Source organism: Microcaecilia unicolor, chromosome 4 (assembly GCF_901765095.1).
Source record: "Microcaecilia unicolor chromosome 4, aMicUni1.1, whole genome shotgun sequence".
In the NCBI taxonomy this organism is placed as follows: Eukaryota; Metazoa; Chordata; class Amphibia; order Gymnophiona; family Siphonopidae; genus Microcaecilia; species Microcaecilia unicolor.
The window spans coordinates 56,443,964-56,466,385 of record NC_044034.1 but is presented as its reverse complement, the minus strand read 5'-3'; the positions used below and the strand labels follow the sequence as shown (position 1 = coordinate 56,466,385).

Here is a 22,422-nt window from a genome sequence, read left to right as displayed (position 1 = left end):
GGCGACGAAAATGATAAAGGGGATGGAATGACTTCCCTATAAGGAAAAGCTAAAGCAGTTAGGGATCTTCAGCTTGGAGAAAAGATGGCTGAGGGGAGATATGATAGAGGTCTATAAAATAATGAGTGCAGTGGAACGGGTAGATGTGAATCACTTGTTTACTCTTTCCAAAAATACTAGGACTAGGGGGCACACAATGAAGCTACAAAGTAATAAATTTAAAATGAATCTAAGAAAACATTTCTTCAATGTGTAATTAAACTCTGGAATTCGTTGCCAGAGAATGTAATAAAAGCAGTTAGTTTAGCGGGGTTTAAAAAAAAAAGGTTTGGATGGCTTCCTAAAGGAAAAGTCCATAGACCGTTATTAAAGTGGACTTGGGGAAAATCCACTACTTATTTCTAGAATAAGCAGCATAAAATGTATTGTACTGTTTTGGGATCTTGCTAGGTACTTATGACCTGGATTGGTCAGTGCTGGAAACAGGATGCTGGGCTTGATGGACCTTTGGTCTGTCCCAGTATGGCAATACTTATGTACTTACGTGTATGCACCATTTTACTACCATTTGGACTAGATTCTACAAATGGTGCTGAGAAATTGGTGCCAGAAAATTTAAGTGCTGAGCGATATTCTATAAAGAATCCGTGCCCTTTATAGAATAGTGGCTACAGGGGTCTTTTACTAAACCATGGTAGCATTTTTAGCTCACGGTAGAAATCAGCTGGCGGTAAATTCTGAGATGCCCATTGGAATATAATGGGCATCTTGGCATCTACCGCCAGCTGATTTCTACCGCAAACTAAAAACGCTACTGCAGCTTAGTAAAAGATCCCCTCAGTGCATAAACGGCACCTGACTTAAGTTAGGTGCTGATCTGGCCTATTCTGTAACAATGCATGTAAATTTGGGAATGCACCCCGGAACACACCAGGCCATGCCCTCTTGAATTTAAATGCTACAGGATGTCATGCGCATCATTATAGAATATGATGTGCATGTAAATCCCAATTTATGCCAATAATTGGTTGTTAGCAGTCAATTATTGTCACTGATTGGCTCATTAATCAATTAATTTGCACACACAATTTGACAATGCCCCCTGATTTGTGCACACAAATTTAGTCACCATATATAGAATCTGAGGGTTTGTGTGTAAATTCCAGTTTCTACAAAACCAATTAAGGAGATGAGCGGCAAAATTCAATTTCTGTGCTTGTTTGGGGGTTTTCTAAACACCACAGATATATGCAGAATTGCCCCCCAATCACTCCTTCAAATCCCAGGTCCAAAGAAGCAGTTAGCTAACAGTTGTGTATGATTTGGAGCAGGTATAAACGGTGATGGGGATACTTTTTGAAGTATACCTATATTTCTGCTGTAAAACAGGGAAGTAGGTATGTATACTTTTAAGGTCCACCTAAACCACACTTAGAACACACCCCTTCTTACATGTACATTATTCATCTCCACATGCAGATCAGCCTTTTACAGGTACAAATGACGCCTAAGTTTTCTAAAATTACCTTTGAAATATATCTGTAATTCTGCCCAGATGGAAATCTGATCAGGAAGCTTAGTGTGGCTGTTTGACTAGCCAATCTTTCTGTGCTTGGCTTGTGCACCTTTAAGTTGAAAGTGAAAACGATGGTTCCACTGCAAAAAGAAGGTCAGCTAAGCTAAAAACTGAGATCATTACATAACCCAGAAACTTGGATTTCATTAGCAATGTGGATACAAAGAGAGTCAATATATGAAGAAGAGACCTATGTGGTCTTAAAAATTCATGAACGGCATCATTTTAGGATGAAACCTAATGTTAGTTCAATGAAGCGTATCTCACAACCTGTGGTGAATTTGAATAGAAAACAAAACTGTATAATAACCCTCATTTTCCTGTGGCTTGAGGCGGTGAGGTGCAGAAGGCCCTTCCAAAGTCTATTGTTCAACTAATTGATAAAAAAAAAATCATCACACTGAGTGGAGTAGCTTTGGTGAAAACCCTCTTGTTATGACATAGTTGCCACATCATTTCCTTGGTGTTAATACTTGACAAACAAACATCTCAGTTTGTCTTACGAAGAAAAATCAGGACTATAAGCAGCTGCTAAACACAGCAGAAATTGGTGAATAAACTAACTGACAGACTACAGACCTTCCATAACAGTGACATGCCCCAGGGATCTGTCTTGGACCCGGATTTGTTTGATATCTGGAGGGCGGAGGAAAGAATTGACTTTCTGAGATAACAATAAGGTCTGCAACAGAGTGATTACCTCTGAGGGAGCAGAAAGGATGAGAAGTGATCCAAAAAAGCCAAAGGAGTGAAAATTACACAATGGGGTGGGAATTCTATATATGGAACCTAAAAGATTTGCGCGGAAAACATTTTCGCCTAGGCGTATTCTATAAGTGGTGCCTCCATATAAGCATGGTATATAGAATACACTTAGTTGATATCCCAGCGCCTACAACTATGTGTGTCCATTTACACCAATGAAAACATGGTGTAAATCCCAGCACGTAGAATTAGATGCCAAGGGCCATATTCTATAACTACGCATGTAATTTCAGAACGCCCACAAAATGCCCATTTCCCTGCCCATAAACACATCCCTTTTTGTCTGGGCACCTTAGAAGTTAGGTGCAGTGTTACAGAATATGCTTAGCGAGTTGTGGACGTAAATTCTAATTATTGCCAAAAAATGCTAATTTTTGTTTAAGCCAATTAATTTACGCAAATTGTTATAGTATCTGCCTGGATTTCGGCACGGATCTCTTGGCGTGCTATATAGAATCCAGGGGAATATGGGGAGTTTGGGGACAGGACCGATGTGCACTAAATAGAAGACAGACCTTGGAGTGATTGTGTTGGATGATCTCAAGGTAGTGAATCAGATGATTAAGGTAGTCATTAAAGCCAGAGAGATATGGGGTGCAAAGAGAGTAGAACAAGCAAAAATAAAGCATTTATAATATATCTGTACAAATCATGGGTGAGATCCCCTCAAGAATACTGTATCCTAAAAATGTTTATCCTAGAGAAGAAGAGTAATGGAGAAATTCAAATATCTCAAAGGTATAAATCAGACTCAAGAAGAAAACCTTTGTCATAAGATATGCTCTAGAACAAGAGACTATGGCATGAATCTTCAAGGAGATAGACTCAAGAGCAATTTTGGAACATATTTCTTCATGGAAAGGGTGATGGGTGCATGGAGATGGTAAGCACGAAAACAGTGAAGGAATTCAAGGAAGTGTAGAACAAGCAGAAAGGATTCTCAGTGGTAAGGAGGTGAGGTGATGTTGGGATTTGTGGCCCCATTGTCTTGGAGAATAGTCTAGTGTCTAGAATAGCAGGCTGTGAACCAAAGAAACTAGGATTTAAATCCTGCTTCTCTTTCAGTAATACTTCTTGTGGCCTTGGATACATCACATCATCCTCCATTGTTTCAGGTGCAACTTCAATAGTAAGCCACGATGGACATGGAAATAACTTGAGCTCAGATTTGGAAAAGGTGAGTAATGAAATCTCAGATCCATATACAAGTCATATTCTATGACCAATGGTAGCAACAGGATTGGAAGGAGACCCCCTCTTGAGTACAGGAAAGAGATGAGAAGGACAAAAGGGGGTATAATAAAGTTCAATACAATGATATCATAAGCCATGGGGTAACTGGGCTGATAGTGGAAGGCTACAACACCTCAGAAAAAAATTAGATTGGTACCAGCAGGTTGATTATGGCTGAGTACTGTCTTGCAAGGCTTGAAATACATAGTAAGTGGATGATCAGACACAGCCTTTCTAGCTGTGGTCGTGTAGGTTATTAGAAAATTTGGATGTAAGATACGGAATGGATGCAGGCATAAAGGGTGGGATGCTCATTTAGGGGTCCTTTTAAAAAAGGTGTGCTAGCGTTTTTAGCGCATGCTAAAAATAAGCACACACTAAATGTTAGAGATACCATATATTTCTATGGGTGTCTCTAGCGTTTGAACACACTAAAACTGCTAGCTCACCTTTGTAAAAGACCCCCTCATCTGACAATTTGGTTAAATATTTGCAATGTAGACAGGAATAACTGGGCAGACTGGTTGGGCCAACTGGTCTTTTCTTTCATTTTTTATGATACAATGCTAAACAAGTTCTAGCCCATGGCATATTTCTATAGGGCCTTATTCAATCAATGCTTTCCATAGGCACAAAATAGAAAAAGAAAGTTCTTTCTAAATAAAGCACATTTTAGGGGAAAATTTTATATTTAAACCATCTTTATTATGATTACAAAAGAAAAACAGAAGTACAAAGGGGAGAGGGAGGGAATTTTGAAACTGATGTGTTACTTACAGGCCTCTACATAACAGCACTGTGACATATTATGGGTACTTTTTACTGCAGAGGGGGGTGGGCATTTTTCTCCAATCACATTTTCCTAGGTAAATAATTAGTTACCTGACAAAATCATCTGAAAATCCCTCTCCTCATATTTTAAATTGCACTGTAGAATCTATTCATGCATTCATTTTCTTATCTTCAACTGGTTTTGTTAGTCTGTTAACAAAACAGTTTTATCCCCCCATCTTTCATTCTGTCATTCTTTCACTATTTCTCCTACCCTAAATCTGAATGTTCATTTCTCAAGAAGTTTTAACAATCTTATGGTTTTGACAACTATAGTATCAGCTACAATGAAATATTTCCAGAATGTTTAATAGTAAGTTTGACCTTTTATGTTGCTAAGTGGAGGGGTATTTTCGATATGTCTATGTCTGACTTTGGACGTTTTGCACAAAATGTCCAAAATCCGAATAGGAGATAAGGTCATTTTTGAAAAAAATAAAAATATCTTTTTTTTTTTTTTGAAAATTCTGTTTCGAACAAGGTTTTGTGCTTTGGACGTTTTGTTTTTTAGTCAATTTTTGAAAAAAAAAAAAAGAGTAAGTGCATAACGTAGAGTTCTTGTCATTGGGAAGTAGGAGGAGCCAGCATTTTTTGTAGACTGGTCCCCAAAACATCCCAGGAGAGCAATGGGGCACTCTAGAAGGCACTTCTGTGCACTTCATAAAAATGTTCCCAGGTGCACAACTCACCTTTCTTCCCTTATCTTGTCCACTGAGCCCTCCAAAACCCACAGAAAACACACTGTCCCACACTACATTAGCCCTTATGGGTGAAGAAGCAACCTATATGTGGGTACACTAGGCTTTTGGTGACTTTGAAAGGGGTCATAGTTTCCACCACAAGTGTGACAGGTAGAGAGAGATAGGGACCTGAGTCCCCCACTGAATAGTGCACTGCACCAACCACTATACTACTCCAGGGACCTGCATGCTGCTCTAATAGACCTGACTTTAACATCTGAGGCTGTCATAGAAGCTGGTAATTCACATTTTTGTGGGATGAGGGGGTCAGTGACCACTGCAGAGAATTGGGGGGGGGGGGGGGTCACTCCTGAGTCCCTCCAGTGGTCATCTAGTCCTTTTGGGCACCTTTTTGTGCCTTATTCATTTTGAAAACAGGTCTAGATCAAAACATCTTAGTTTTAGTCCTGGACGTTTTGGTTTCGTTCCATTATGGTTGTAAAACATTCAAGTGTTAGACATGCCCTAATCCTGCCTTTGAAACACCCCAACATGCCTCCTTGTAATTTTGATGCACTGCAGAAAAATTGTATAGATAAACATCTGCAAAATAGGTTTCGAAAATACTGATTTGGACGTTTTGAGAAGAAAAACATCCAAATTGGGCTTTCTGACACTTTTTGGACATTTTTCTCTTTTGGAAATGAGCTCCTAAGCTACTACCATAATACCTTATGTGAGCATTTGAATCTTATACTACTGCTGCTTTCCTTAACATAATATTAAAGTGTAATCTCCTTTTTAAAATAATCTGATTGAATTATAAACGATACCATTAGCCCCTATGATCTCCTTATGAACTGTGTCACTGGCAGTATCCACCGAGGAGAACAAATCTATCAGCTGAGCTTTGATAACTAGGGGTTCTGAGTTCATGTTTGAAGATGTGTTTTGTTATAGCTGCTATTTTATAATCATGAGATCGTGTCCCTCCCAAATATCTATGTACATGAATATTCAGAGGAAGATATTTACCCCTGGATTCTACATATGGCACCCAGATTTGCCTGTGGTCCCTAGATGTGCATGCAAATTAATTGAATAATGAGCACTGAACCATCAATAATTGGGGGTTAATAACCAGTTATTGAGGTTAAATGGCACCCATTAGAATTTGCATGCACATCTGGCTGCATACTATTCCATAAGGGGCCCTTTTACTAAACGGCGATAAGCCCACCGTAGGTTTACTGTACACCAATCTGCAGCTACCACTGGATCAACATAGGCACCAGCGATAGTTCCAACCCCTGTGCATGGCATTTCCGGTGCTAGTGGAAATTTAAAAAAATATATTTCTGTAGGGGGGGTTACACGATGGTAATTGGGCAGCGCTGTGCGCTTCACAGATCCTGCTGGGCTAGCTGAGGAACCTTTACCACCACCTCAATGGGTGGTGGTAAGTGCTTCCTCCCGCATGTCCACTCGGTAAAAGCAATCTTACCACATGCCCATGTCATTTTTCGGCCTTTTCACCCGCTACAGTAAAAAGAGCCTCGGTGCGGCAAAAAACGCCCCCCACCGCCAGCGCAGGGCCCTTTTTACCACAGATTAGTAAAAGGGCCCCTAAGGCAGGGTGCCTAACTCCCAGTGTGCATCTGAAAAAGGGGTGTGGCCATGGGAGGGGCACAGGAGTGTCGGGGGCATTCCAAAATATAGCGTGCGTACTTATAGAATATGGAGTCAGTGCCAGCATTTACACCAGGTTTCAGCAGGTGTAAGGCCGATGCCCAAAGCTTGGGTACTGGAATCAGTGCTAATCGTGATTCTATAAAGGACGTGCACTTTTTATAGAATCAAACTCAGTGCCGATCTTTTCTGGTGCCCGTTTTTAAGCGCAATTTCCCAAAGGTTTCAAGGGATACTGTTCCAGCTGGTACGGAATTATTTATTAATGTTTTGTTACCAGTGCTGCTCCTATTGAAAATACAGGGATTTCTTTGTGACCATATCTGATGTACAAGGCCAGCTTAACTATTTGCCAAACTAGGCAGTCGCCTAAAAAGCAGGCTTCTAGGGGCAGCGGTAGTCAAAGCAAGAGAAGAGATCCTGATAGCCAGACTAACTCAAAGAACCATTAGCATGTACTTGTATCTGCAGGGTTACTTTTCAAATAAATACCTGCTTGCCTGGATAAATAGTATCTACTTGAGTAAATGACTTTTGGAAATTGTCCTCATTATTTATGCATGAACACTCAAAACAATGTTTAATATTTAAGGGCCTCTTTTACCAAACCATGCTAACGATTCCCGGCATGGCAAATGAGAGGAAGCCCATTGGAATTGAATGGGCTTCCTCTCATTTGCCGCGTGGAAATCGCTAATGCGGTTTAGTGAAAGAGGCCCTAAACGTGTGATGCCCGTCAGTATATTTTTACAGGATTGTTCTGGAATAGGTGACATGATGATCGTGATTCTTAGGTTAATTATGAAAATGCCTTTCAAGTCGCAGTCCTTTCTTACTCCGACAGCAGAAACGCCCATCAAGGATGTTTCTAGATGGACGCAGTTTAGAAGGAAGAAGTTTTTGTCCATTTGTCAGGCTGTTGTGTCTATGAGGGTCATCTTTCAATTGCGATTTCCATGTAAATGGTTTGTTTTCTTTCAAAATACTCATTACGCATTTTTTGAGCCATCTCAATTGCAATTGTTTCTTGAAGATGACGGAGCTTTATCCAGGGGCAATTCTACTACTGCTTAGTCACTTATGGCCTGAAGAGATGTGAGGAGGGAAATCCTCCCTTTGCCGTTTATCGTTTTCCTCGTGTCCTCCATTTTCCTATGGAATTTCTTTCTTCCTTTCTCCCCCTAATTGGGACTACAAAATGTATATTTGTTTTTGGTATTTGAGATCATTTCTTGTTTATATATTCCTCAGTCTCCTGTCCAAGGTGGATTCCTTGATTGGATATGTTAAATGCAAATTTTTTAAAAAGAAGATATCAGGGTGGGGATAGGCTAGGAATATGAAAGGTAAATTTGGGGCTGGGGGTACATGGCTGAAGGTTTTCCTAAGGCATCTATTATACCTGTATTGTTCCTGCTGGAGTAATTTGTGCATCAGAACACAACTGGCACAGGCCTTTAGTAAGACAATCCCGCATCTTATGATTCCGGAATTATTTGTTGCCACCAGCATGGATACAGTTTTATGGAATGAGCTGCCAGGCCATACTTGTTTTCATCCATCTCTGCAGCAATTCAAGAAGGTGCTCAAGACATTTATTTATGTAGTAATTCCTCAATTTGGGGGCTTGAGTGTGATATTGTGATGCTTAACTGTCTGTGATAATTTGTTTTATGTAGCGCATGGTTGGCATATTATTTGGTATTTTTATGTGTGTTCTTTTATGTAAACTGCCTGGGGATAGACGGGGTATATATATTTAAAATAAATAATAATGGGGTGCCCACAGTTGCACACCGTTTCTGTATGTTAAATTACAGAATACTAGAATTTTCGCATGTAAGTGTATACTTAGCCTCAAAGTGCTAGCAAGTGCTCTTCTAAAAGGGTGTGCATAAGTGGCATCACACATAAAAGCAAGGGGACGTACACAAGGGTGGAGCATGGACAGGCAACGGGCGGAACTTCCCTCATTGGAGCATATCTGATTGGAAGAAAATAGATCTGAGATGTGCTATGTTGAAGGGGCTCAATTGTGGAATGTGCTTCCAGATAATTTGCATAATTTGAAGAAATATTCTTAATTTCAGAAGCAATTGAAGGCTTTCTTATTCCAACAAGCCTTTCATCACAAATGCAAGTCTACTTAAGAGTTTATTTACAATGAGTATAGGATTTGGATGTTTTCATTTAAATTTTATTGTGATGATTTATGTAATAGGTCTTTTGTTTTATTACGAATATTAATTTTGTAAATCACCAAGCACTATGGATAGTGTGGTATAGAAACTGTATAAATAAATAAAATGCTGTAAGTTATGCATGCATGTTCCTGCCACATTTAGGTGCCCACAATTATGCCAGCTTTATGGCTGGTGTAAATGCAGGCATATAGTGTAAAGTGCACTGATTGACAATGGAGTGGATTGACAGTGATCCAGACCCCCGGACAATAAGGGTCATGGACCGCTAACCACCTTTCAAAAGTGATTAAACTAGATGGATGCTAGGAGAGAGTGGACTTCTTACTGCTGTGGGCCCTCGGACATTGCCTTGTTATTCCACTGGTCAGTCCGCCCCTGCACTGATACAGGATGCCTTAATGGATTAGGCTCTCACCACGCATCCTTGGGGAACCTAAATCCGGGCACCCAGTTATAGAATTCCCCCTTTTTGATTTTGACGATTTGAGCTCTTTGGTCACACCGTGATCACTAACATTTCTTCAGAAGCATGGACAAGCAGCATAGAGATGCAAAGTTAAGGGCAAGAGAATACTAGAGCTGCTCAAGAGGGATTGGGTCTACTAGATGGTACAACCTCCTTTTTCCAGTCAGAGAATACTGCTGCTACATCACAGTAGCAAGAAAATATCAGTTGGATTGGGTGTGTGTTCTTGGCGCGCACTGGGCCATGTGCTAAAATTAAAAGTCGCATGCGGCTATTTTCTGCCTGAGCCCTTACTGCCACCCATTGACCTAGCGGTAAGGGCTCACGTGCTACATGCGTGGTACTCATGCAGCATGCGCCAATGCGGATGTGCTGCCAATTACCACTGGAAATGCCTTCACAGTAGAAAATAGAAAAATATTTTCTACCGCGGAAAACAGCGCGTGTCTACTTCAAAATTACTGCCGGGTGGGCACGCTAACCACCACTTTGTAAAAGGCCCCCTATGTTCTATGTTTGCATGTTGGTTTCTGTCTCTCTGATTTATTGTTTGAATGTATATCTGCCTTTTTTAGGGGTCCTTTTACTAAGGTGCAGTAGTGTAGGCACGTGTTTTGGCAGCGTGCAGAATCATTTTTCAGTGCACCTGTAAAAAATACATTTTTGTTTTTTGGGCTGAAAATGGATGCGTGGCAAAATGAAAATTGACGAGCGTCCATTTTGGGTCAATGACTGGCGGTAAGGTCTCATGCTTTAACTGGGCGGTAATGATCAACGCGCGTCCAAATGCTAATTACCTCCCGTGCGCCAGAAAATAAAAATATTTTCTGATGCGTGTATTGGATGCGTGTCAAAAATGAATTTACCGCCTGGGCCACGCAGTAGCCGGGCGGCATCTCGGAATTGGAGCACATTGGGCGTACGTAGGCGCTTATGCAGCTTAGTAAAAGGGCCCCTTAATTTGGAGTTCTTTTCCTTTCTATGATGATTTTATATTGTACTTCGCCCAGACTTGGCATGCCCAAATTTGGCGATTAATCAAGTATTTACAATAACATAAACGTGTGCATGCCACTACCCCTGCTTTTGTCCTTTTACATAAATTCACTTGGAACATATTTAATACATCCTTAGGTTTGTTTAATGCACAATTTGCTGTTTCTAAAACTTGGATTTATTCAGGGGAAAAAATAAATTTGAACAGGGAAAAAGATTTTTTTTGTACTATTATCTGAACATGACTCTTTGCTGGCATGCTCTCTTTTCTTGTTGGATATATTTTAGTATATCACACTCACCTATAGCACATTTTTAACATTGATATAGTATGGAACAAAGCACTATGGTAGTTTTTCTGCTATAGAATAAGTAGATCTGAATTTGGGAAGCTTCAGAGCACTTTTAAAATTGAAGAGATGGGCTCAGGAATTATGGCTGACATTTTGAAAAAGTACATTTAAAATGCTTACAATTGAGTAATAAAACTAAGTGGACCTTGTTCACCAAATCGTTAAATCCTGTTGGAATATTCAGGCATTTCCCAATATTCAGATTGCAACACTTCCTCATAAAAATTAGTTTAACAGTGTTTTGTTTAAAGAAATCCGTTGAAGCTTAATAGGCCTTTGCTAATATAAAAAAAACAAAAACAGTTATTTGTGTCTTTCGATAAGAATGTTTATTACAACACAGGAATAAGAAAATACAAAGAATAGGTCCGACAATCCAGAAACATTTTTCTGAGTCCTGTCATCATGACGTGCCACCCACCAGGAGTCCCTGACTGTATCTTACATTGACCATAATTAGAGGAACAGAATATAACTACAATATTTACTGTACTACATGAGAAAACAATGATTTGCTGAAGCTTCAAATGCCAAAGAAAACTGGTTGAAATATCTAATTTCATCAGTAATATTTTATTGATTAATGATAAAAACTCTGATGTTACAGAACATTCAACCACCGAGCTAAATACAAAACATTAAAGACAATAAGTAGAGTCATATGATTATACCAGTTAAAGACAAAAAAAAGGCTTGTCATGCTAAATTATTTTAAATATTTCTGCATTCATTGACATCTTTCTCATAAAATACAAAGGCATACAGTAACAATGGATCACAGAAACCTTTTCGGCATGCATGCAATCAAAACACTTGCCAACCTACATTCGGATTTCCTTCAATATGAAGAGTAAAGCGATGATGCCACTGATCCCTGTTTAACTTTAGCAACATGAACACAAATATAGGGAAAAAGCACCATGGCATGAATCAGAAATGCAACCAGATATTTTCTCTGGTATGCAGTTAAGTGCATTTCATTGATCAATGCTTTGCTCTAATAAGTTGTCTCATGAACATATGTTTTATTAGACACAACTTTATTCCAAACACACTCTAAAACAAACAAATCATAGTACACTAGCAAAAACAAGTCAAGTCTGATGCGGTTTTACAAAGTGACGTTTCCGAGAGGCATGCTGCATAATCATGGGGCATGCTTTGTAATTCACTCAAGTTCTTAATATGCAAAAAAAATAATAGCATCAGCCTTGCTTACAGAACACTGAGACTGGGGGATAAAAGTATTGTCATAGCACATTTGTTACAGTTTGCACAAGAAAATGGTTCATTGCAAAGGGAACAAGCAAGGTGACACATTGGAAGGGTGCTTCATAGTTTTGATCCTTTGGGTAACCAAGCATACAAAGTCATACGGTGTATTTGTTTCTCCTATTCCTAGAGATGTTTTGCTGTATATAAACTGTTAATTCATATTATCCTTACTTACGGACACAAGTCCATTCAGGAGCTTCTTATACATATCAATTTCTTAGAGAATATCAAGCTGAGCCCTCCCCCCCCCCCTTTCATAGGTTCCAGTTAATTTAGAAAGGTCACAGAGTTTTTGTGTGAATTTGAATGCCTGGTCATCCAGTCAGGACAGTTATCCATATAACAATTTAATTAACATTATACTACACTGGAGGTTAATTACTTGAGCCATAGCAAGGAATGTTCATAGAAGCGTTGGAAATCTGTTCTTTCTTGATCAATTTCTTAAAATAGGATTCTTCATCAGAGGCTGAAAAGAGGAGGACTGTACTGAAGTATAATTTTCCATTACTGTATCTTTTAGGAAAAAGATATATTTTTTTGAATGTCCCATGCAAAAATACAAGCAATCAGGTTATGAATTACAATCTGAACTGCTGAGTGTTGACTGATTTGCATCTTAGAATAGAGGACTTGGCAAAAACCATTTACAGCATACAAGTACTTCAGTAATAATGTAAGCCTGATTTACATATGGACTTCAGAAAGGCACATTTACTATAAGTTCTTTTTAATTCCCTTTAAATCAACATGAAAAACACTGTTTAAACATCAGAACTCTATGAAATATGTACCTACTTCATTCAAGGTAATATTCACTCTTAATAGCTAAACTGTCTTTCCTAATGAGACAGCTGAAAAGTGCAGTGAATTGAGGTGTAACATTTTAAAACCAAACAGGTAAAGGTCACCCTTTGTCAGTGGGCTTCACATCAGTTCTAAAGGGCATATTTGACTTTGGAGGATAAAACACATGCATGATATCTTTTAAAAAGCAATTTCATATTATTTTATTTCGATAACCAGTTTTACAGTGTGTGCTGCATTTCATTTTCTAATGTCTAGTTTTGACCATTTCTTCTCTTCAAGAATAAGTACGATGCATTAAGATCATCAGTCACAAATAGTGAATTCTAAATAACAATAACATTGGCATTGATATTTATAGGGACTTTGATTATAAGTGCATGCCCCCTCATTCTGTAACAGTTCACCTAAGGTTAAGTGCCAATTGCACATGTAAATTATAGAATGCCAGCACTTACGAATGCTCAGCGGTACTCTATAACATAGGCATGCAACTTTCTTAGCAGGCAACTGCAAGGGGGGGGGGATACATATGGGAGGGGCTTGGGCGGGCATGGGTGGGTCCCAGATGTACGTAACTTACAGAAGGAATGAAGGCGTCGGAGCAGATGTGGTGCTGACAACACAGACAACATTGATAAACATATTTAAAACAAACAAACAAACAAACAAACAAACAGAAAACCCAACACAGCCATGTTTCGCCCAGCAGGGGCTGCTTCAGGGGCTAGATATTACCTTATAGTATAAATAATTTATTTCACCATAGGCAGTACAGGACCTCCAGCCTCTGAGGTAGGGGGGACACTGTACTGTAATGCCTGTGGTGAAGTGAACAATTTATACCGTAAGGTAATATCTAGCCCCTGAAGCAGCCCCTATTGAGCGAAACGTGGCCATGTTGGGCATTCAGCTTTTTAAAATTTGTTTATCAATAAAGTCGTCTGTGTTATCATTATCGTGTCTGCTCCGACGTCTTCACTCTTTGGAAATTGCGGACTGACTGCCAGTCTGTTTTCTTCTAACTTACAGAATACTACAAGTTACTTGCTAAACTGCTATATTTAGATGCGCTCATTTACACCTTGGTGTTCAGTGCATGCACCTAAATATTGGCTTGTAAAAACCAACTTATGCTAGTATTTTATAATGGAATCTGGGTGATCATATGCCATCACAGAATTAGCACTTACCCCCTAATTCTATAAAAGTAAATTTAGGCTTCTGATCCACACCTTAATTTTATGCATATCCCGGAAAAAGGGGGTATGGAAATGGGAGGATCATGGGCATTTTGGGGCAGAACGTGGGCATGGATTCAAATTATATGCACAATTATAGCATAAGGGGGTTTCGTGCATAAATTTAGGCAGGGGCCTTTGTACCACACTTTTGTTGGTGCAAATGGACGCACCTACATTTACATACGACCCTTGCGCTTAAGCATTATTCTGTAAACTGTGCCTAACTTTAGGCACAACTTATAGAATAGCGATTTTTCCGTGACGACTTTTAGATGCAGTTTATAAAATTCACCCCTTAGTGCTTTGCATCTTATCTCTAACTGTTGGTGTCCTTTATTGATTTGCTCCCATGGTTTTAAGAAATATATTGATCATAATGAGACATTTCCTCAAAAGCTCCTATGTAACAGGTTTCCTCTCCAATTCATGCATACAACATACTCAACTGCATAACTTTATTGAATATAAATGAACACAATATTTGCAATTTCTTTGTTAAGTAGCCTTTAACATTTATATCCACATGGAGAGTAATTAATAACGAGGTACCTATAAATACATTTTTAAAAATGCACATTTTATAAAAAAAGTTTCTATAGAATCTTATTATGTAATTAATATGACCTCAGCAGTATCACGTATCAGATATGCATGTAACCAATAATTAGTGCCAATTAGTACTTGATATAAGACCAATTATTGATTATTATCACTGATTTAGCCAATTTAAGCACGTATCTACGATCCATGCCCAAAATTGCATGGCTAACTTTGGGCGACCTATACAGAATTTGTAGGATAGAGTATAGGCAAATGGTTATACCTGCCTTGGAGCAGGTATAACTTTATGTGAGAGCATTTGTGCACTATTGGGGTATTATTGAAGGAACCTATTTTATACAGGCACATATATGAATGTGTTTCCTTTATAAAATAACTTCTAAAATATGGCAAATAGATCTGCTCTATCTGGACAATCCAATCATAAAATAAAGACAATAAATCCAGATATCCGTTCCGTGGATAAATCTCTCTTGTCTGTCCCCTTCTCTTCTACTGCAAATTCCAGACTCCGTTCCTTTTATCTCGCTGCTCCCCACGCCTGGAATAGACTTCCTGAGCCTGTACGTCTAGCCCCGTCTTTGGCCGTTTTCAAATCCAGGCTAAAAGCCCACCTCTTTGATGCTGCTTTTGTCTCCTAACCACTACTCACTTGCCCTGTACTTTTTATCCCCTCTTTAATTTCCTTGCCTCTTGCTTGTTCTGTCTGTTTGTTTGTCCTATTTAGATTGTAAGCTCTTTGAGCAGGGACTGTCTCTTCATGTATGGTGTACAGCGCTGCGTATGCCTTGTAGCACTATAGAAATGATAAGTAGTAGTAGTAGTAATATATCAATGAGTTTTCTATAGAATCTTATTATATAGTTAATATAAGGACCTCAGCATTTGCAAAGACTTTGGGGCCCTTTTACTAAGACACGTACCCCAGACGGTAATTCTAATTTTGATGTGTGTCCAAAATGCGCTGCAGAAAATAATTTCTATTTTCAACAGTGTGGTGCTAACTGGGTGGCAATCGGCAGTATACACGTGCTGATGATTACCGCCTGGTTAACGCATGAGACCTTACCGCTAAGTCAATGGGTGCGGTAAGGTCTCAGGTCCAAAATGGAAGCACGCTGATTTTTATTTTGCTGTACGTCCATTTTCGGGGTCTTTTTTGCAGGCGCACTAAAAAATGGACCTGCGTGCGTTCAATACATGCACCTACACCAGCACAGGCCATTTTTCGACATGCCTTAGTAAAAGGGTCCCTTTGTTTGTTTCATGAGGTGACGCTGCCTTCTTCAGGAGATCTTTGTCAAACCGTAATGGTGATATTTCTTGTTGCTACCACACAGAGCCCCTGATGCAGTCCTGATGTGGGCGAAACACAGCCTGTTTGAATTTATGTTGTTTCAATAAATATTTGGTTTGACTTTTTTTTTTAATCAGGTCTGCTTGTCTTTTTGTCATCATTGTAGTCACACCTAAGTGATGCAGTGTGTAACTGCATGGGGGCATGTATGTGGGTGGAGCATGGGCGGGCTATAATGTAAATACCAGCGCACAGATTTAGGTGCAGAGGGGAATATTCTATAATGGTGCACACAAATTTTGGAACGGCACAAAATGCCTATTTCTCCACCCATAATCACACCACTTTTTGGCTCCACGCATTAGAATTTAAGTGCTGTGCGTTACAGAATACACTCAGCGAGTTGTGCGTGTAAATTCTAATTATTGCCAATTAGTGCTCATTATTGCTTTTTAAGTGCTGTTAAAAATGCTGATTGGCTTTTTAAACTAAATAAGTTACGCACGTTGTTATAGAATACGCTTGGATTTTGAAATGGAACACTAGGCGCAATATATAGAATCCAACAGTAAATGCTCTTCTATAAATGGAGCTCCAATTTGAGCGCTATTTATAGAATAGTGCTTAGCATTGGGATCCATGCACAATTTTGAGTGCAAGGTTTTACACAAACTGACCCCTGATGTAAAGCCCCATGCTTAAATTAGGCACTGATCCCCTGAATTCTATAACAGTGCTGCAAATTCTAAAACAGCCCCTGATCCACCCATGCCCTTCCTGTGGTCACGCCCCCCTTTTTAGATCCACGCAGAAAAAGTTACGCGCACATCTTTATAGAATAGTGACTATACAGATGTGCACATAAATTCCAATTACTGCCAATTAACACCAGTAACTGATTGTTAGCACCAATTATGGGTGACGGTTGGCTCGTTAAGCAACATTTAGGTGTGTGTCTAAATTTGCATGTGCAATTTTGAGTGCTAGATATAGAATTAGGGTGAGAAAATTCAGTGGCACTCAACCAGATAATGCTGATGATATTGGACTAGATTCTATATAAGGCGCCTGAAAAATTGGTGCCAAAAAAACTTCCGCCTAGGCGTATTCTATAAAATACGCCCATGGCCATACCCACTTTTTGGCAGCACGCATTAGAATTTATGTGCACCACTTTATAGGATACACTTAGCAAGTTGTGTGCGTAAATTCTAATTAATGACAATTAGTGTCAATAATTGCTTGTCAAGTAGCAATTATCAGCGCTGATTGGCTTAAGTAATTAAATCGCATGGGCAAATCCAGAATATGAATGGATTTGCGTACACAATTTCAGTCGCGTTGTATAGAATCTGGGAGATTATGTCTGACCACCGTGGCACTATCTGGTTAGTGGTGGTATAGTCTAGGTGAACCAGGAATTATTTGGCTACACCAGTTTTCAGTGCTGGTGCCTGGATAACTAATTGGGCAAGTAGGACCACATGAAAAGCAGTCCTAGCTATGCCTGACTAGTTAGCTGTGCCCTGGCACTGAAAATCAGCAATACCTGGATAACTTCCGGACCCGGGTGTAATTCTGCCCACATCAGTCACCATTTTAAAAAAATGCTGCCTACTATGCAGGGGTGGACTGATCACTCAGGCAACTGGGCAGTGCCCAAGGGCTCAGTGCAGTTGGGGTGCCCAGTACCTCCTCCCCACATGTTCAACATCTCTCTCCCCTCCGTCCCTGGGTCCGGCACTCCCCCTCACTCATGCCTTCCCAGGTCCGGCTCTTCCTCTCTCACCCCCACCCCTGTTTACCTCAAAGTCCCTTTCTCCATACAGGGCCCTGACTGTTTGCTGCTAACCGGAACCTTCTCTCTGCCACAGACCACCCCTTTCTGACATAACTTCCTACTTCCACAAGGATGGGCTGTGTCAGAGAGGTTCTGGTCAGTGACAGCCAGCCGGGGCCCTATACGGAGAAGGGACTTCTGAGGTAAACCAGGGAAGGGGTGGGAGTGAGAGAGGAGGGGAGGAGGGTTGAGAGATGTGGGATCTAGAGGCGGGGGAGGAGACCCAGGGGTGGGGGATGGCCAAGGACCCTCTTATTGTCCAGGGGCCCAGATCCCTTTCAGTCTGCCCCTGCTACCATGGGGTGAATATCAAGAAGTTAATATTTTAGAATTTAGAATTCCTTTAGTCTTACTACCTTGGGAATCTCAGGCTACCCTGATAAAATTGAGTTTACCTTTGAAACTTTTCAAAATAGAAACTCTTCAAAAATAAAATAGCAAAGTCACCATTTTCCCCCTCTAAATGAATGATTAGAATTTGTCTGAATTAGTGATTACCAAGTATATTCTATATGGAAGCAGTAGATTTTATAATGATGTCATTTTATTCTTATCCTATAAAATCAGGAGGCTGCAGTAACTCCAGGCCAACAGGAACAAAAATGGATTTTTTTTTCTTTCAAACAGTGAAACCCATTGGATTGAATTTTCATGTGGAGTAGAATGCTTTCTATTTAACATCATGGCACAGAGCACTCCTTACAATTTGGTATTGCATTTTAATTTGATTGTTTACATCATTGGAAGGGAGCAGTATGATTGGGGAATTTTAATGTCCTTATACTTTGGTCGCCATTTTGATTCTGATTGTCTCAGAAAAGTGGAATCCCCTGACACACTGGTATGGAAAACAAAGAGCTCTAGTGAGGAATTAAAAGACTACTGGAATCAGGAGATGGAACAAGAGTTATATTGGGTCTTGAAAGGGCACATGCAGCATATTTTGAATAATATTAGACTTTGATTATGAGAGAAATATTATCTTTCTGTAAGCTGAGTGGGTACTTCTCTGTAGTGGAGTGTTTTTTTGTTCTATGATGGGGTTTTTCCACTACTTGTAAACACAGTAATATATTTAAAGTTGAAATTTAGGATGGTCTGGATTTAAGTGGCACAACCAATGACTGATTGGTTCTGTATGCCCTGGTGATAATTACCAAAGGGTTTTCAACACTGAGGTGTTCCACTTCCAGCTTCTTTTACTGTATAGTATTTCAACCCTTCAGCCTAAGAAAAAGATATTCTTGGAAATTCATAAGTCCCATTTTGAATTGGTCAAAAACATCCAAGTGGAGGTGCTAAAAGTTTCCAAGGAGCTTTCTGTAAAATATATACAAGGTCGGGAAGGAGTCCGTGGTATTTGCCAGCACATATCGTAGGAGCAACCATTTTACAAAAACAGACAGGCAACAAAGAGTGGCTTCACTAGGGGTGTTGCAGCATAAGCAGTGTAAGTGCTGGATTCTGTAAAACTACACATACAAGAGGGCAGACTGGATGGACCGTACAGATCTTTACCTACTGTCATCTACTATGTTACTATGAGCCAATTAAGGATGTGCATGTCAAACCTCACATTTTTGACTTTCTGAGGTGGTTTTTTAGGGCCAGAGAGATGACCACAATTGCCCTTTCACTCCTTGAATCTCCACGACCAAAGGGACAGTTAGCTCACATCTATACATGATACAGAGATGCAGTTGCTGATGGGGTTCATTTTTGAAGCATACATGTATTCTCCTTGTGAAATGGGAGCGCATATGTTAAAAGTCTGCCCACACCATGCCCGGAACATGTCTCTTTGAAACCTGTGCGTGCTGCTGATACACACCTGTAGCGACTTTTCTAGAACTGCTTCTTCCACAATTAAACCCATTTACACACGCAAATTAGCATTTTACATATGTACATGCTGCCGAGCCCTTCTAAAATGACTTCCAATATATGTCAAAAGATGCCAAGAAACAACTTACCATTATTGTAGTTACGACCACCGTTCTATTCTCCATGGCAAAGGTGTCATTGCCGAACAGAGGCTCATGCTGAATCAAAACAAGCTTGTCCATGTCGTTCCAGTAACCAATCTGCAAGACAAAAATTAGGATTCATCTAATGAAGCTTGAATTAATGGTGCTATTAAGATTAATGGGTTTATCTTAGCTAGTGACACATGATGTTTGCAAGCTGTTTAATATAATTTTACATCCACGTAACTCCAACAGTCACTGTTCTCAACACAAACCGACTTTTGCTTAAAGCAAAGTAGCACAGTGTTTCACACTATATTGAGTTGGTTGGAATAACAGTACAAAGCATGAGGAGGACAAATTTCCAAAGCGGTATGTATTCTTACCTATATTTAGAGAGCATGTTTCTGGAGGCAGAGAATGCCCAGGAGCCATGTCCAGTTTCCTGTGTCTTATGGGACTCTTTCTTTTGGTTTACCTTGTTCTCTGTGCATGCTGGACTAGTCCCCGCTTCTTTCCATCGGGTATGTAAGACTTAGGGGCTCATTTTCAAAGCACTTTGACTTACAAAGTTCTATAGGTTACTCACGGAACTTTGTAAGGCTAAGTGCTTTGAAAATATGCCTCCATGTAACTTTGTAAGTCTAATTGTTTTGAAAATATGCCGCCATGTCTGCAGCATATCTCCAAATAGCCCAAAAATGTCCTACTGCAGCAGAAACTTCTGCCTAAAATTCAAGACATTTCTAAGTAATTTGGTTTTTCAACAGGATGCAGCTCCAGCGCATTGAGCTCACAAAACAGTTGATCTCTTAATGAAATCCCAGAATTCATTAAGCCAACTGCTCAGTAGCGCTGAAGGCTTCGATGCTGCTTTTAACTCCTAAACCTAAACCTTCAACTGTCCCCTATCCCTGGTATGTCCTGTCGGTCCTAACCCTTATCCCTTACTTGTCCTGTCTGTCTGTCATAATTAGATTGTAAGCTGTATTGAGCAGGGACTGTCAGAAGAAGGCGGAACACAGCGAAGGGAAGGCTAGAGATGTCGGGAGCGCCGCCTCTTTCACTGACGCTGCGCTGCTGGAACCGCCACGGAGGTAAATTTAAAAAGGAAAAAAAAAAGAAAAGGGATGATGGGGTGGGGGGAGAAGAGGGCGGGAAGTTGAACAATGGGAGCGGGAGGGCGAGCGAGGTGAGCATGGTGCGGCGGCGCCCCCCAGAGGGAAGCGCCCCCCTGCCATGCTTACCTCGCTTACCGTGTTGGCACGGCCCTGCGACTGGCCATATTTGGCCACCACAACAGCTAGAATAACTTTGGCCGGTCTCACTTTAAGTGACCAATGCTGAATATCAGCGTGGCCGGTTAAAATCGGACCAGCCAAAGTTAAATCGGATATTCAATGCCACTCACCAAAAACAGACCACCACTGAATATCCAGGTTTAGCATTGACCGTGGGAGACAACCCGGCTATCTTCTGCGGTCTGAATATCGGGGCCACTGTGTATAAGTTGCATGTATAAGTGTGAGTCCTGCTATCTCTCCAACCAGACTCCACCCATGTATACAGCTACCTGTAAAATACACACAGCATCAGATATCCATTTATTTACAAAACAGGACTTAGGCAGATTTTTGGTATTTACATACATATGTGCACACCTGTGGCATGGGGGTCTTGGAGGACTGGACCCTGAAGTCTCCTGGTTTGGCTGGCGGGGGTCCCTGAGCCCCGCCAGGAGAAGTTTTCCTGCCTTGCTTCCTCCTCCCCTGTGTGCATGCTGGTTTTTTAATGAAATTGAGCATGCACGAGCTTCGGGCATGCTCAATTTCACTAAAACCCAGCATGCACGCTGGAGCAGGAAATCAGGGCAGGCAGCATGGCATCGAAAATCACCACAGGAAGTCTTCTGCTGGTGGGGCTTTGGGACCCCTCCCCCAACAGCCCAGGTATATGGGGTTGCAGTAAGGACAGAAAGCAATGGAAAGGTGGGGCAAAATGGGCCCCCCACTTTGGGCTCAGGCCTCTCCCAATCAAGGCGGGGACAAAAAGCAATGGAGAGGCGGAGCAAAATGGGCCCCCTATTTTGAGCTCAGGCCCCCTCCCACAATCAAGGCAGGGATAGAAAGCCATGGGGAGGCGGGGCAAAATGGGCCTTCTTTGGGCTCAGGCCCCCCTACACAATTGAGGCGCACACCTCCACATGTAGATGCGTATGAATGTTGGTACCTATTTTCTAGAATTACCCCTTGTAAGGGCAATTCTATAACTGGGCAGTGCCATTTATTATCATTATTATTATTTGTTTATTTGAAGTATTTATTATACTGTCAAATGATTCAGAGATATCAAAGCAGTTTACAAAAAGAGAATACAAAGCTGTGTCATCTAATGTACTAAAACACAAAGATAGAACCAAAAAACAACAAAAAAAGGGAGAGATTGGAGAGTGAGATGGGGAAAGAGGCATAGCACAATTGACAAAAGTGAGCCGATAACATAGAGAGCTCAACATAAAAGGAATGGGGAACAAAGGGGTGAAGGGGTGAATAGAAAAAAAATGGAAAGAAAGAGCCATTAAATGATTTAAGCATCAGTTGTGCATGTGAATGTACAGAATACCTAACCTTTCGAGGGT

At 40.4% G+C, this 22,422-nt stretch overlaps 1 protein-coding gene across 3 annotated transcripts in view; it reads right to left on the bottom strand.

Moving 5' to 3' along the window:
• GRIA4 (glutamate ionotropic receptor AMPA type subunit 4) overlaps positions 1 to 22,422 on the bottom strand; it is a 520,316-nt gene that overhangs the window by 101,107 nt on the left and 396,787 nt on the right. For 2 of the 3 annotated variants that reach the window (XM_030199365.1, XM_030199366.1), the window contains exon 9: positions 19,791 to 19,901. In XM_030199365.1, coding sequence (XP_030055225.1) covers positions 19,791 to 19,901 — 111 coding nt within the window. Of the gene's footprint in view, positions 1 to 12,504; positions 12,538 to 19,790; positions 19,902 to 22,422 lie in introns of those variants that run through there. The other variant, XM_030199367.1, reaches the window with a different exon arrangement.